This window comes from Protobothrops mucrosquamatus, unplaced genomic scaffold (genome assembly GCF_001527695.2).
Source record: "Protobothrops mucrosquamatus isolate PMUCROS unplaced genomic scaffold, P.Mucros_1.0 scaffold_277, whole genome shotgun sequence".
NCBI classification, from domain to species: domain Eukaryota; kingdom Metazoa; phylum Chordata; class Lepidosauria; order Squamata; family Viperidae; genus Protobothrops; species Protobothrops mucrosquamatus.
In genome coordinates, this window is record NW_015386353.1 from 455,316 (window position 1) to 471,361 (window position 16,046).

Below are 16,046 nucleotides of genomic sequence, written 5' to 3' on the forward strand. Positions count from 1 at the left end.
GCTGGTTTAAGAAAATCCTGTCCAGATGGAGGCACTTTGGCAAAAGCTTGCAAGGAATTCTGTCTGGACCTCTGGCTACCCCTGGACAATTCCTCTGCTGCTTTTCCCTCCAGACTTTCTTCTTTTCCAGGAAAGCCCCTGCCAAAGTGTATACCCTTTTCTCTATGCTTTTGTGCATATCCATCCATCTACATAGATATAAACTTCTCTCTCTCTCTCTGAAAACAGAGATATGTACATATACATGTAGTTATCTTAAAAGATTCAAGCATAAAAATGCAGATGTGTGCATTCACTTTTTTTCTTTAAAAATGTTCCTTCTTTCTAGCATGCAGTCTAGTTGTTTCTATATTTCCCTTTACCAGCACTCTGAAATAACATCCAGGGGGAAACTACTCAAGAAAAAATGTCAAGGGGTTTTTGTTTGTTTCTTTTAAAGTTTCTGCCGAGATTTCAGTCTGGTAATTTTCTCTAGGTTAAATGAAGTTCTTAAGTATTAGAGTATACTATTTCAGCAACGCTGGTAATGTGAAGTATGGAAATGCATGATAAGCACTGGCTCAGTTAACCTGCACCAAGTGCTCGAGCCCAGATAGATAGCAAGCATTTGAGGTGACAAAGCAGAGAAAAGTGTACCATAATGTCACTTGGAATGTGAGTTGTAGATTAAGAAAGGCAACGTTGTCCTGTGCTCTAGAAACTGTGTCAATCTGTTCTGGCAATGGAGCAACTGGGCTTTGTGTGAAAGTTCTGTATCTCAGAGATTGGGGTGGAAGAAGGACTTGGACTATATCATTGAACTGGACACAGGGGACTGAATGCCTATTCTTGCTGTGCTATAACTTTAGTAAGTTGTTTCACTATGTCTTTAATATTTCTGTTCCTTTAGAGCAGGGGTCTTCAAACTTGGCCCTTTTATGACTTGTGGACTTCAACTCCCAGAATTCTTCAGCCAGCTATGCTGAGTTGAAGTCCACAAGTCATAAAAGGGCCAGGTTTGAAGACCCCTGCTTTAGAGTGATATAATTGCTCTTACCATTCTCCTGTCTTGGTCCTGCAGTTTCTTATACAATATAGTTCATGCTCAACCTCCTCTATCATGGTGCTCTACAGCTGCTATACTTTGCTCTCTAGGAATTATGGGATTGTCATTCAATCCATCTAAGACAGACATGTTAAACTCGCGATGTCACATGACATTGTGCAACATATTGGAGCTTTTTTGCCATTGCTGGCAATGGGGTGGGCGTGGTTTCCTGATGATGCATCTGGCCCGCGGGCGGGCAGTTGGACACCCCTGATCTAAGAGCATCAAACTAGGAAAGATTGACATTGTTGTTTAACTATGGAACTGGAAATGCTAGATTTTCTATCTAGTTTGTAGGGAAGGGGATGTTGTTTATATATTTACATTTAAAATCCATTCAGTGGCCTAGCAAACCTTTTTTTATGGCTTCAGTCATTGAGCTATCCATGTTTCCTGGTAGGTTCTGGGTAGGTAAAAATTAACTGATAATCTAACTGGGATCGTCACTTTACCACTTAATCACAGTGATTGCCATATTTGATCAAAATTCAACATAGAATTTAAAAGGCCACAAAGTTCCCCATGAGAGAGTGCTGGTGTGATAAATCTAATGTAATAAAATCCAAGGAATGTGGAAAAAAGAATTTGAGGTGGTCAGGATAATAATTTAATAGCTAAACAGCTTATGTAATGATGCAATGATAGGAATGACTCAGCAGAGTCTGTGTCCCTTTAAGACATGGATGTCAAACTCGCTGGCCTGATGGTGAAAGTACCAAGCTAGAAAACAGGTGACTGGCAGTTCTAGACCTGTCTTAGGTATGAAAGCTGGCTGGGTGACTTACTCGCTCAGCTGAACCCCCTTCAAAAGGTTGTTGTGGGCAAAATCAGAGGAGGAAGGAATGAAAGGTATGTTCACCAACTTGAGTTCAATAAATAAAGGATGAGACCAAAAGACCAATAGCTAAGCTTTGTGTTATGTTAATATGAGACATTTATTAACAGCTGCCCTTTTCTGGTAAGGGAGAATTACGAGAAGACCAGTGATGGGATTCAACTGGTTCGCACCACTTTGGCAGAACTGGTAGCTAATTTTTTGTTGCCCAGGCCCAGAACGGACTTCCGAAAGCGGCATCCACACAGTGAACCGGTTGTTCACATATTTGAATCCCACCAGTAGAGAAGACCCATTAGTAGCTCAACTGATTGTCCCAATTCATCCAGGGAGGTGAGAATGTGCAAGAAAGAGGCAGCCTTCCAGTCAATCAGCTTTGTGTATTGATTAAGGGATGATTGGTAGGCAGGGAAAGGAATAACTCTCTGACCCAAATTAAACAGGCAGATCAAACCACCCACACATGGGAACAAACTTCCATACAACTGGCTAAGGTCGAAAGATGTGTCTCCACATTTCATTGGGGATCTAAGGTCGTCAAGATGCTTTCAGTCATTCCTATCCCAGGCCAGACCACTAGCCTCAACAGCAAGGTCAGGTATGGCTCCATGATGACTTCTGGAGGAGAACCTAATGGAAAACTATTGTCAGAAGTGATTAGCTGTATAATGTTTCAAAGAAGAGTTCTGAGAATAAACACCAATCTTACTTTTAGTCAATAAAGCCAGGTTTGGCTTGTAAACATGAATAAGTAAAACCAACCTGGATGTGTTTCCACGGATACATGTATTTTGGAATACTGATTTGTGGATAGCAATGCCACTTCCATATCCTATGCCACCACTTGGAAAAATAGTCTTGTGATCCGATCGTCCCTTAATTTACCAGCAATCTAATTACCAGCCACATATTGGCTGCTCAGACTTTGCCTCTAGGATGTTCTCATCATTGCTTCTTGGTTGCTAAGACTCTCTAGGTCTGTGAGCTGCCACCTGTTGTTAATCTAGCCTTGTTTAATCCATTCTGCTCTGTGTCAGCAGTTCAAAAGGGCACTGTTAGTATTTTTTGCCAACTTCAATTAACATGAGATTTTGGAGGCCCCCCTCTGATCGCATTTCATTTGCCATGAGTCAGGCACAAAATAGACAGATTTCAGTTCAGAGCAGAGAAGAGACAGTTCGTTGCAACTAGGAATGACAACAATAATAATATTTATGTGGCTCTCCTCTGCCTGCGCTCTGGATGTTTGTTCATTCTTTTCCAGCAATTTTTTTTTGTCTGTTTAATTTTTGTTTGCAGCACTAAAAAAATTCACACTGCCACCCTCAGCTCCAGGACAGGAAAAGATGATACATGCAATAATTTATTTTCCCCCAAAAAATTAAAGGGAAAAAAAAGAGCAAGCAAGAAAGAAAGACAAGGAACAAAGCAATCTGGTTTTTTTTTTGTTTAATATTACAATGTAATGAATTTGCAGTACATATCTGTATAGGCAGTAAAATTGTATGGCACAACCTCACAATGCAATTTTGTAGGCTTTCCTCTCAATCCATTGCTTTACTTGTCAACATTTTTTGAACATATATTTTCATATATTCTGCCTCAGGCCATAAAGCTAAAGGGAAAAAAAAGTTGCATTTATACAAGGTTACAATATTTTACAACAATGCAATTGACTGAGGTTGTTTTCTTATGATTTTTTTTTCTCCCATTCTCCTTTTCAGTCACTGCACACCCCAAAACAGATATATTATTACACATTGAAAACTGCCCTTCAAGATCAGTAGTACAAAGGTCCTAGCACTATCTATTTATGCGGAAGGAGGACTGGATAAGTGGGTCATCCACAATTTGTTAATAAAGAGTTGGGGCAGGATAAAAAGTCACCTTGCCTTCCCTGAAATGCCAGCCATGAAGCTGAAAGCAGTCAAAAAGCTTTCATCTAGGTTCCATTTGGGCTGATTTTATTTTTATTTTTTTTTTGAAAAAAAAACACACACCTCCAAATGTTTGTTTTTTCCTGTGTCAGTCAAAGCAGCAAAATAAACAAAGTTCTCAGCAGCTGTGTCTTGTTGATTATTTTTTCAAACCACTTTCCAGGAAACTACCTTTTCCCACTGTTGTTTGTTTTCAAATTGCTTTACAATGAAACCTTGGGGTATGATTTGAGACAAGGCAAAATCATTAAATGAGTGAAGGGGAAAAAAAAGACAGATACAAGAATGCCCTGTAAAAAAAAGGAAAAAAAACCCTAACCCCCTTCATTTAGCCCAGGGATGTCCAACCTTGGCAACAGTTAAGAGTTGTGGACTTCAACTCCCAGAATTCTCCAGCCAGCCATGTCCACAAGTCTTACAGTTGACAAGGATGGACACCACTGATTTAGCCTAGGCTGTATTGCCTTTACCAGCAATTCATTTACCAATGGAATAGAAGGTAAGATAGTCCCAGCTTTCCTCATCCCCCAAGGAAATTTCTTATTGATTGCTCCTTCTACCCAACCTTCTGGCCTATAGTTTGACAGTTGAAAACAGCTGCTACTGTTGGGCATTCAGAAAGCCTCTGGTAGAGTAGTGGGATTCAGCCAGTTCGCACAGGTTCGGCAGAACCTGAGTTCGGAGAACCGGCTTAATGCACACTGCTTCCTGAAGTCCAGTCTAGGCCTCGGAGGCCTGGAGGAGGCCTCCTAGGCTAGAACAGCCCGCTGGAAGTTTGTGGATGCCATTTCCGGAAGTCCATTCTAGGCCTCAGAGTCCTGGAAGAAGCGTCCCAGGCCTAGAACAGCCCACTGGAAGTTCATGGATGCCACTTCCAGAAGTCCGCTCTAGGCCTCGGAGGCCCAGGCTTGCATCCAATAAGATGCAAGTTCAGGTATTTCAATCCCACTACTGCTCTGGTGCTCACAATCAGTATTCAGTACAGCTTCAGCTCTTGTGCTGTTGCCATTAATGGACTTCTCTTGTTCAGGTTGCACTTCAACAAAAGGGTTCCACTGAAGTTACAATACTGTTAAATGCTATCTTTAATATCATGGGCACACGTGCACACGGTAATCCTATGTTGAATTTTCCCCCTCTTCCCATCTTTCTTATATGTATATCATTTCTTTGTCCATTGTCCACTGTTGGCCAGTGTTGTGGAGTAAAAGGCAAAAAGAGTCCTAGGTAATTCTGCCTATTAATGCGAGGAAAATGGAGACTTAACACAATGGGCTACTCCATCATTGGTTTTTCAAGGAATTGATGCATACAGTACCATATTGGGTTGAACATCACACAGATCCTGAAACACCTTTTGAAGTATATGCTGTTGATGAACACTTGAATTGTTCACATTCAAAGCCACTTGGGAACTAACATTGACATGAGATGAACAGATAGTAAAAGAACTTAGCCAAAAATACTCTTGCCTGCTTTAAAGCTTTGAAAAGCTGAAAAGCTGACTTAGCACGAACAGCTCAAGTAGCAGCATGATTCTACTTCCAGTCCTTTTTACCAGCTGAAAACAAAGAAATTTGGGCGGAGCTAGTATCTCCCTTTTATGAGTGATCCTCTCCTTCATCCCAAAGATGGCAAACTAGCTGTTATAAAATAAACATACCTGGAGTCAGCATGCACACAAATGTGTTTTCATATGAATGCACACTCAGAAACACAAAAACATGATTAGGCATGGATCATGGATAGCCTTAAAATCATTTGATGGCTTATTGATCTCCAGTCATAGAAAGTAATGACATCACTGCTTGGGATGGTTCAATCTTGATTTCATAGATTTTTTAAAAAAAGAATAGTGAGTTTTTTTGGACAGTTTTAAACACAGCACAACATGTGTAAAAGAGTGGCTCTTTAATTTTATGAGCACCTTAAATGCTTTTCTGAAGGTAGCACTCCTATTGATAACTTACAACATTTTCTTCATATTTACCCCACGGGGCAACAAGTCTAATGATGTTTTGCATTCCCACTGAATCTAATGGAATTTAAAAGTATTGACTAATTGAAAAATGCATCAGGTCTCTAAAGGAATAAAGTTTAGGCCTTTTTACTCTGCATGCTACAGGCAGACATCTTATTCCCACAGCTAGTCAGAAATACTAAGAAATGTTCTGGGATTAACAATGTATGTGAGAGGAGGAGGAGGAGGAGATGTCTCCCTAACTCTCAAGTATGTCACTGCTTTTTCTACTCCATTCCTATAAAATGAACGCATCCTCTCTCTTGCCCCTCTTCAGATTTGCCCCAGATTTTTTCTTCCTTCTGGAATTCTATGTACTTGGTATGTTACGGCTGTTCCTTTACATGCATCCCCGCTGCAGGCTTCCCTTTCCAGGATGGTTTGTATGTGCACATTCATGATAGCATGGCTATCTGCAGATCATACCCCTGGTGGGAGGGTGCTTGTGCCTAAAGGCTGGCAAAAGTCTTGCTTTTCCTCTGAAGCCCATTAAAATCTACAGTATCTGAATAGAAAAGCCTGCAAAGCAACCGCTCGCCAGAAAAGGAAAGACCAGTAGTTACTAACCCAACAAACGCTTCTTAAAAGCCAGTTAGACAGTTTTAAGCATTAAGTTTCTCTTCTCCAGTGGATGTGAATGCCTGATGGAGAAACCGCAAAAACCCAAGCACCGTTTCAGCTTTTTGAACAGAATCTCAGCTGGCTGGACCTAAATCCTCTTTGATCCTTTTTTTAAAAAAGGGCAACCATATGGAAATTGGGAAAACGTGATTATCCTGATGAATGGGAACAACATGAGGCAGGCCTGTGTCTGCTACTTCGCTTTGGGCTGGAAGAAAAAAGAATTTCCAACTAAGAGAGGAGGGGGGGGGAACCTCTTGCTTCATTTCTTCAAGATAGGCCTTTGAGTTACCTCGACCGAGTGGGGAGGAACTGGGATTGAAGAAAGAACAACTTGATAGCGATAGTAGAAAGGCAGTATTTAAAGTGGATTATTACTGATGGCAGCGGGCATACGATTTCTTTGGAACCATCAAGCTCTTTAGTTATTATTCCAAAGTTTGTATGTTAAATATGTCAATCTAAAAGAGAAAATCCTATACGTTGGTCTGCTTTCCCTAATGTGGGAAGTTAGGGAGACGGTCTCCTTTAGTGCCCACAGATTTTCTCCCTGTTTTGTTCGTCCCTGAAACCAACCATCAGGCTTATGGTTAGGCAACCCTTAATTTGTGGATAATTAATTAATTAATTAATTTAATTGCCACAACTGGTTTGCTGATGTTGCAATAAATGCATTTGTGTGTGATGGGGGGGACGTGGTACCGAAGTGTTCCAAATACTAGGTAACATATAAAAAAGTTTGACTTGGTTTACACTAGCATAGGAGTCCTTGGCTTGCTGTCAGAATCAGTTCATGGGCTTATGATTGCAAAATGACACTATGGAGATTTTAATTGAAAACTCTTTTTTGTAACTACTGTTTAAAGATAAAGGTTTCCCCGGTCTAGTTGTGTGGCCAGCATGACTATACACTGAGGCACTCAGAATGCTGTTAGCTTCCCATTGAAGTGGTACCTGTTTGTCTACTTGCATTTGCATGCTTTCAAATGGTTGTGTGGGCAGGAACTGGGGCAAATAATGGGAGCTCACCCCATCGTGTGACCCAGACTGTCACTTTTCAGCTGACAAGCTCAACGTCATTAACCACTGAGCCATTGTGCTCCCAATTTCTATTTAGAGATGGCATACTCTTAGCTTGCCTTTCATTGAACCCACAGTTGACTCATGCCTTCACTATTGCATCCTTTGGCCAGAAGAGGAGATTGAAATGACAGAGTAAAAGAAAAATGACATAAAGCAACTCAGTAACTCACACAGTTCACATGGAAGATAAGGTGTGGATAGATTTTCTGTTGCCTTAGGGCAACTTTGCTCTAGGGTACCTGAATCAGGACACTTTCTACTCAAGATGCATCCCGTCTCCCCAGTCTTTGGTATTAGCCATCTACAGTGATCCACATGCTTTTTGGTGCTGGAGATCATACATAAACCCCTTCTGCTCCATTAAAATATAAGGGTTTCACAAGAGCTCACATGGGAGCAATTAGCCAGAAATTGTGGGTTGGCCTTTGTTTTCTTGTTTGTTCGACAGAGAGAGAGAGAGAGAAAGAAATCAGATGAACTTCCAGATGGAGGGCTCCTAATGCTCCCAATCAAGAAACCCTGTGCAGCTATTCCCCCCCCCTTCCACTTTAATAGATTTTCTGGAGTCAGAAATGTGAAGGGGGGAGGGGGGAAGGGGGGAGGGAGGATCTCATGGGAAAATACAGGACTATTTAAAAAGAAAGCACGTTTTGGAATCCTCCCCCACCCCCACCCCGATATTACTGTGGAAAAGGCCAAAGGCTTACATGATGGAAGCCTTGGTGGGAGGCAGCTTTCATGCTAGATAGAGCAGGAACAACAGAAAACTGGCAATCAGGAGAACAACAGCACAAGGGGAATTGAAAACTCAAGTTTGTCTGATGCAGGAGAAATATCCCCTCTTGACTTCCACATTCCTGTTCCTGGGGAGGAGGAGTGGGGTGGGGGTGGGGAAAGGCCTACATGCTTAAAACACTCCAAATACGGCAATCGGCACCATGCCATTCTCCCTAAGAAAGCCAAAAGTGCTGCATTCAGACCTCTGAGGAGGGCGCACACCGCCCCCAGTCCAAGAGCGGAGGGTTTGGGTCATCTGTCCTGCTTGAGCTGTCAGTTTCTCGAGGGCAAAAGCAGCAGCCCTGTCATGTTGCCCACGATATGGCAGCGCTGTGCTCCTTGGCTTTCATCCGCAGGGCTGCAATGCTGGAAGACTTGCGGTCAGGCTCGCCGTTCAGCTCGTAGCCATTGATGCTGGGGCTGATGCCGGCGCTGCCAAAGAGGCTGCCCATGTGCGTCTGCCCCACGTGGCTGCCGGGACCCGAGACGCTCAGGAATTCGGAGACTCCTCCGGTGGTGTGGGGATGAGCATGGGGGGACATGCAGGAAGGCACCGAGTCACAGGGCACTACGCAGGCAGGCACGGGGGAGGCGGCACCATTGTTGCCGATCCAGGAAGGATTCTGTATCTGAGATGGGGAGGGGGGGAGTGAAGGAAGGAAGGAAGGAAAGAAAGAAGGAAAGGAAAATTAGTTCACATTGGCTCATCCCATATCGCAAAAGTCAAGAGCAGGACTTTTCTAAAGGTGTGGACAGATTGTGCATTTACTGTAATATGTCTCTCTTTTTTTTCAGTCAAGCTATCCCTGTTTCAGTTTACATAGTATCTGTTTTAGTGTTGAAGGTGTAAGAGATGGATGAATTTAGAGGAAATGGGGGAGGATGGTTAGTGGTGCATTGGTTAGAATGCAGTATTGCAGGCTGATTCTGCCCATAGCCCAGAGTTCAATCCTGACAGGGCTCAAGGTTGACTCAGCCTTCCATCCTTCCGAGGTTGATATGAGGACCCAGATTGTTGGGGGCCCATATGCTGACTCTGTAAACTGCTTAGAGCAGGGGTGTCAAACTCAATTTCACTGAGGGCTGCATCAGCATTGCAGTTGCCCTGAGGGGGGCGGGTGGGTGTGGCCAGAGTGGGTGCAGCCTAATGGGTGGGCGTTGATGGACTTGGTGTGGCCTACTGGGTGGGTGTGGCCAGTTCTACATCATTCGCATCAAGGGTGCCTATGGGCAGAGATCTGAGGGTCTCTGGCAGAAGGGGGTGGGACCAGGGCAAGTGCCAAGGCATGGTCCACTGGGGCAAGTGACAAGATGGCCACCACAAAATTGTACATTGGCTCCTGGCTGGCCTGGACCAGGGCCAAGGCAGCGGGGGTCGTTCCCTCACTGTTTCCAGGATGGCTTCGCAGGCCACATGAAACCACTTTGCGGGCCACATCCAGTCCCCGGGCCTTGTGTTTGACATGTCTGGCTTAGAGAGTGCTGCAAAACACTATGAAGTGGCATATAAGTTTAAGTGCTATTGCTATCATGGGGAATTTAGTCCTAATAAGGAGATTTAGCCTTAGCCAAACAAACTTCATTATAGTTTAGGTTGCAGCCTCACAAAACAGGTAAGCAAAAACTACTAGGCTTACCCAGTTGCAAGGATGCAGCTTCAGTGCACAACACACCACACTGTGAAACAACTGCCATAGGGTTGTAAGGACAAACACTATAGCGGGTTGCAGTGGAAATGCTACTGTTATGTACCCATGCAAAAGTAAAAGGGATGGTGTTGGAATTTTCCACTTGTTCAGAAATATGTAAATGACCAAATGGGGATTAGCTGATGCCACAGCATGTTGAAGGGTCTCGTCTGAAATTGACTATACCAGGGGTAGGCAACCTTGGCTCTTTTATGACTCGTGGACTTCAACTCCCAGAATTCCTGAGCCAGCAGAGCAAGGTTGCCTAGCTCTGGACTATACAAATAGTCCTCTCTTATTTGCTGCCTTATTTAATGATCATTCAAAGTGATGGTTTAAAAAAAAATAGCTATGTGACCAATCCTCGCTTTTATGACCCTCACTGTGTTCCAAAGTCATCTGATTGTCATTGGCTCAGACACGAAATACACATTTCCATGAGAATGCTTCGTTTCGGGCAGATCCAGAAAGATACCCAAGCTCCTCTCTAGTTCCAAGCCCAGAAAATTTGAATATTTTAAAAGACAAATGTAGCTCTGTGGCGGAAACCGAAGGAGATTGTGGGAATGGAGGCTGAGAGAACAAGGGACAAAGTCTGGAATTTTCAGGAAAAAGAGAAGTACAGGTAGCCCTCGACTTACCCCCACAACTGAGACCAAAATTTCTGTTGCTAAGTGAGACATTGGTTAAATGAATTTTGCCCTGTTTTACGACCTTTCCTGCCACAGTCGTTAAGTGGCCGGTCAGCCAGCTACGGATCCATCTGGTGGTGATGCTGTCTACCCCATGATCATGGGGATGAAACATGAGCATAAGTCACTTCTTTGCTGCTATTGTAACTTTGAACTTTGACCTTGTTGTAAGTCAAGGACTGCTTGTATAGGAAGAATACAGGATTATTTCTCTTCAGAAAGCTACTACAGTTGGAAGAAATAGATCAGGGGTCTTCTAACTTGGCCCTTTTATGACTTGTGGACTTCAACTCCCAGAATTCCTCAGCCAGGCACGCTGGCTGAGGAATTCTGGGAGTTGAAGTCCACAAGTCATAAAAGGGCTAAGTTGGAAGACCCCCTGACATAGATAAATGACCAGACAAATGTGACATGTCTTTAACTGCCGTTTGATTTGCTTGGGGTAAAGCAGTTTTCTCTGCTTTTATATTTCTGCATAAAGCCTGAGATTCTGTTTTTCAGGTGTGTTCCAGAAGATCTATTTTTTTTAAAAAAAACCTTTAAAACCTTTCTTGTAATGATGATGAAAACAACAATAGAAACAATAATGTGCCCTTTGTGGCATGTTTTGGATTGATGGATGTGTTTGTTTTACTCTTCCTGGGCATTTGTCATTTCTTTCTGTTCTTTATTATTTCAAGATGTTTTAATAGTTCATGCCACCCAGAGTTGCTGTAGAGTTAGGCAGCCATACATATTTGGAAATAAATCAGCGAATGGAATCTTCCATTCTCTTTGCTGAGACTTTGGACAGAGAAATCCTATTTATAGTAGACCAGGAGTTTCTTATGATCTGCTGGAGGCATTACACTTTTGTGGTTTTTCATTTTTATAGCAACCTGCTGTTTTCTTACAATCTGAATAGTGTGGTACTTCATCTCCTTTGCCACTGAATGTGTGCCTTGTGGGTATTTAAAGTTAAAGGAGGAGATTTTGTATTTTAAGCTATTCTTTTTTGCAATAAATTCTGATTTCATTTCCCGCTTCTGAAATTGGCTTGTCTCCTAAGGAAGGGAGGACCATTTCCCCACCGTCCACCCAAACTCAAAATTTACCTTTTTATCACCTACTTTTCTCATACACCAACGTTAGGAGGAGGCAACTGGTGAGAAACTCTGTGGGGGAAGGTAAGTGGTGGGAGTGATAAGTGGTGGCTACCCCAAAGCAAGAGGGGGGGGAAATCTTCCTTCCTTCCTTCCTTCCTTCCTTCCTTCCTTCCTTCCTTCCTTCCTTCCTTCCATCCATCCATCCATCCATCCATCCATCCATCACATTTTTTCACAGCCCATCTCACCTAACTGACTCTGGGTGGCTAGGGTATGGATAGAGATAGGATATGATGACCTTGAAAGCTTATGGAAGAAGAGATTTGAGATTCCAGCTTTCCAGAAGCACGGAGTATACTTTTGACAAAAGAGAACAGGAAATCCTTGAGTTATGACCACGATTGAACCCAAAATTTATGTTGCTAAGTGAAACATTTGTTAAGTGAGTTTTGCCCATTTTACAACTTTTCTTGCCACAGTTGTTAAGTGAATCTGCCTCCCCTATTGACTTTGCTTGTCAGAAGGTCACAAAAGGGAATCACATGGCCCCCTGGACATAAATATGAGTCTGTTGTCAAGCATCTGAATTTTGTTCATATGATCCCGGGGATGCTGCAATGGTCATAAGTGTGAAAAACGATCATAGGTCACTTTTTTTAATGCTGTTGTAACTTTGAACGGTCACTAAATGAACTGTTGTAAGTCGAGGACTACCTGGTATTTATAAATGCATAGAAGTGTTGTTTGGAGAGGTGAGAGTTCATCATTCTTATTTCCTTCCCTTCTGTTCTTCCTGCCCCACCACCTATCTGATGAAGTGGACCTTGATCCACAATAGCTTATGTGTTAATAATACACGTGAACAGGTCAGGTCTCACAAAACTCTTTGTTGTTTTTGCTGCAAAAGAATAGCAAAAGCTAAGCGATCCTTTAGAAACTATAATAAAATCCATACTCCAGCACTCCTTTGCCCCTACTACACCTTTTTTAAAAAAAGGATATGTAAAAGGGAAATATTCTTACAGTAACCAAGGATGGGGGAAGTCCAGATTCAGCATGCCCAAAGGGATGGGGGGGGGGGGGAAGGCAGAGAGGGAGGCGTGAGGATGAGAAGAGCATAAGATGAAAGAAAGCCAGAGGAGAGGATCCAGATGGAAAGTAGGAAAACACAGTTTTCTAACAGGCCTCCATTTCTCAGCCTTTCATCATCATTTGCTTGGGTTCTGCCCTGACCTTTCCTTCTGGCAGGTTACAAATAAGTGTGAGAGCAATAGGGTAAAACTCAAAGGAGATCAAAATAGGCTCCATAAAATGGCAAGAATCCTGATGCTATTATATATATATATATAATGGTTGGAAACTGATCAAAGAGACAGGGGTGACATGATAGCAGTATTCCAATATTTGAGGGGCTGCCACAAAGAAGAGGGGATCAAACTATTCTCCAAAGCACCAGAGGGCAGGACAAGAAACAATGGTTGGAAACTGACCAAAGAGAGAAGCAACCCAGAATTAAGGAGAAACTTTCTGACAGTGAGAACAATCAACCAGTGGAATAGCTTACTCCCAGACATCGTGGGTGCTCCATCACTGGAGATTTTAAAGAGAAGACTGGACATTCACCTGTCTGAGATGGTGTAGGTTCTTCTGCTTGAGCAGGGGGCTGGACTAGAAGACCTCCAAGGTCCCTTCCAGCTCTATTCTATTCTATTCTATTCTATTCTATTCTATTCTATTCTATTCTATTCTATTCTATTCTATATACTGACAGTTCGATCTCTTTTACAATATGAAGTAGAACTACAGTGATCATAGGTCCTTTATTTCAGAAAGCTGTCCTTCAGCTTTATTTATTTTTCAAAAACTCAGTTCTGGCTTTTATTTTTGGTCATTTAATTTTTACCAGGCAACTGGTACCATCTAATGCGTAGTCTGATTGCAGAAATCTTTCTTAACACATGCCTCTTATTACTTCAGATATTTTTATGCTTTGCAGATATTTTTTTATTAGAATATGCTTTTTTGAATCGTTCTTCTTTGTTTTGGTCTTTTTCGTGAGTGAAAAGAAAGAAGAGGATAACCAACAGCAAGATGGATGGACTCAATTGCAGTGACAATGGGTGCACTTTTGGAAGTTCTGAAGGACTAGGTTATTATGGGGGGGGGAATCTATTTATATGATAGCTAAGAGTTGACACCAGCTTGTGGGCTCATAATCAATCAGTCAATTGGCTGAGGACACCAAATGAGACACATACTCTCCAAATCACCTCTGCACTTCTGCACTTCTCCATACTGTGGAGTACTGTCCTTGTGGTGAGATGGGTGGCAAACAAATGTAATGAACAATAAATACATAATTAAATGACTGTTACAAATAGGAAAAGTTAAAACGTTCATTTCTTGAACCTTAAACTCTCATTTGACCTAGGAAAATCTCATTTGATTTATGACAGAACCTCTGACAAAACTGTCAGAAGTCCAGGACAGGTGTGTTGATGAAGAGCACTTACCTGGGCGTAGTTCTCTGCTCGAGTTAGCAAAGGCAACTCATAGGCAGTGGAGAAATGTGTGCGAACCTGTTGCATTTGACCAAATCGTTCTCGTTTTCTCCATTTTGCTCTTCGGTTCTGAAACCAAACCTGAGGAGATCAGCACCGAGAAATGCACATCAGAGAAGAAGCCATCAGTACCATTTTTCTAAAGACAGTTCATTCAGAAGGTTTAAACAAGTACAATTATGTCACATATTTAAAAGTGGTGCTTTACACTGCATGCAAGCACAAATCAAGCACCTTTCTTTGAGCCGTTGAAGCAACCATCCATTGCAGAAAGTAAAGCAAAATAGCAGTTTCTGCATGCATATGGGGATAAGCTGTGAATTGCAACAAGCTGTAGTTGTTTCAAGTCTTCCAATGATGAGGCTACTTTAACTATTTGAAGAGATATGCATCAATCATGCTATGAACCACCTCTTCCAAATATTTTGTTTAGCTAGTTATATAATTTGAAGAGACCCAGTTTGGTGTAGCGATTAAGGCATCAGGCTAGAAACTGTGAGATTGTATGCTCTAGGAAGGAGGCCATGGCAAACGCCTTCAGAAAAAGCTTCCCATGAAAACAGCTGGGGACTAGTCCAGACAGTGACCAGGAGTCAGCACTGATTCAAAGGCATAATAATAAAATGGAGGCAGAGGTTTACTTCAGGTCAAACAAGCTGTCAAAGAAGAAAAGCATACATTAGCTCAGGGGTAGTCAACCTTGGCTCTTTTATGACTCGTGGACTTCAACTCCCAGAATTCCTGAGCCAGCACAGCTGGCTCAGGAATTCTGGGAGTTGAAGTCCACGAGTCATAAAAGAGCCAAGGTTGACTACCCCTGCATTAGCTGATTATTTAAAAGACAGCCAAGAACAAACATTGATGCACGTTAAAAACTGGAACTTACTAAATGTACAGGAAACAATAATTGAATATTGAAATAATGTAATAAAAGCATGAACAGAATGCTGGCAAGGAAAAACTTTGCATAGTCAATGTCTACAAAAGATTGAGGGGAAGGTGGAATAAAAATCAAACCTGACAATGGCTTACAACTGGAACATTTTAAAAAAAGAAACGGAGGGCTTGATTTTGGCTGCTCACAGCAAGCTATTTGAATTAATGCAATCAAGGCCAGAACTGAAAAACCAGCAAATGCAGATTGTGCACCAAATCACAAGAAATAGTAGATCATATATGCAGCTCGTGTAAGATCAAAACAACAATATAACACAGTTGCCAAAACGATTCACTGGAACATCTGTGAAAATGATCGTGTACCAGTACTGAAAAACTGGTGGGAACATAGACCTGAAGAAATAGTAAAAAATGAACAGGTTAAAATATTGTAGGATTTTTGAATACAGACTGATTTAAAGTCTTGGCTTATAATGCACCAGATGTAACTGGGGTTGAATAGATAATTGACATGGTAGAATTGAAGATGAAAAAAATGAAGAATATCACAAAGTATCAAGATCTGAAAACTGAAATTGAAAGATTAGGGCATACAGCGCCCATCTCAGTCCCAGTGGTTATCAGCACACTGGGTCCCATGCCAAAAAATCTTGGAGAGCTCTTAGAAAAACTGCTCATTGACAAAAATTTCCATTTGTCAATTGCAAAGAACACACTACTGGGATCCACACATATATTAAACTAATACATTGTGACATTCTAG

At 42.0% G+C, this 16,046-nt stretch overlaps 1 protein-coding gene across 1 annotated transcript in view; it reads right to left on the reverse strand.

Annotated features, from left to right (window-relative positions):
• Positions 1-8,665: 8,665 nt before the first annotated feature.
• The window catches only part of ALX4 (ALX homeobox 4), a 68,985-nt gene continuing 61,604 nt past the window's right edge, over positions 8,666-16,046 (reverse strand). The window contains 2 exon segments of the mRNA XM_015831714.1: positions 8,666-8,989; positions 14,339-14,467. Coding sequence (XP_015687200.1) covers positions 8,666-8,989; positions 14,339-14,467 — 453 coding nt within the window.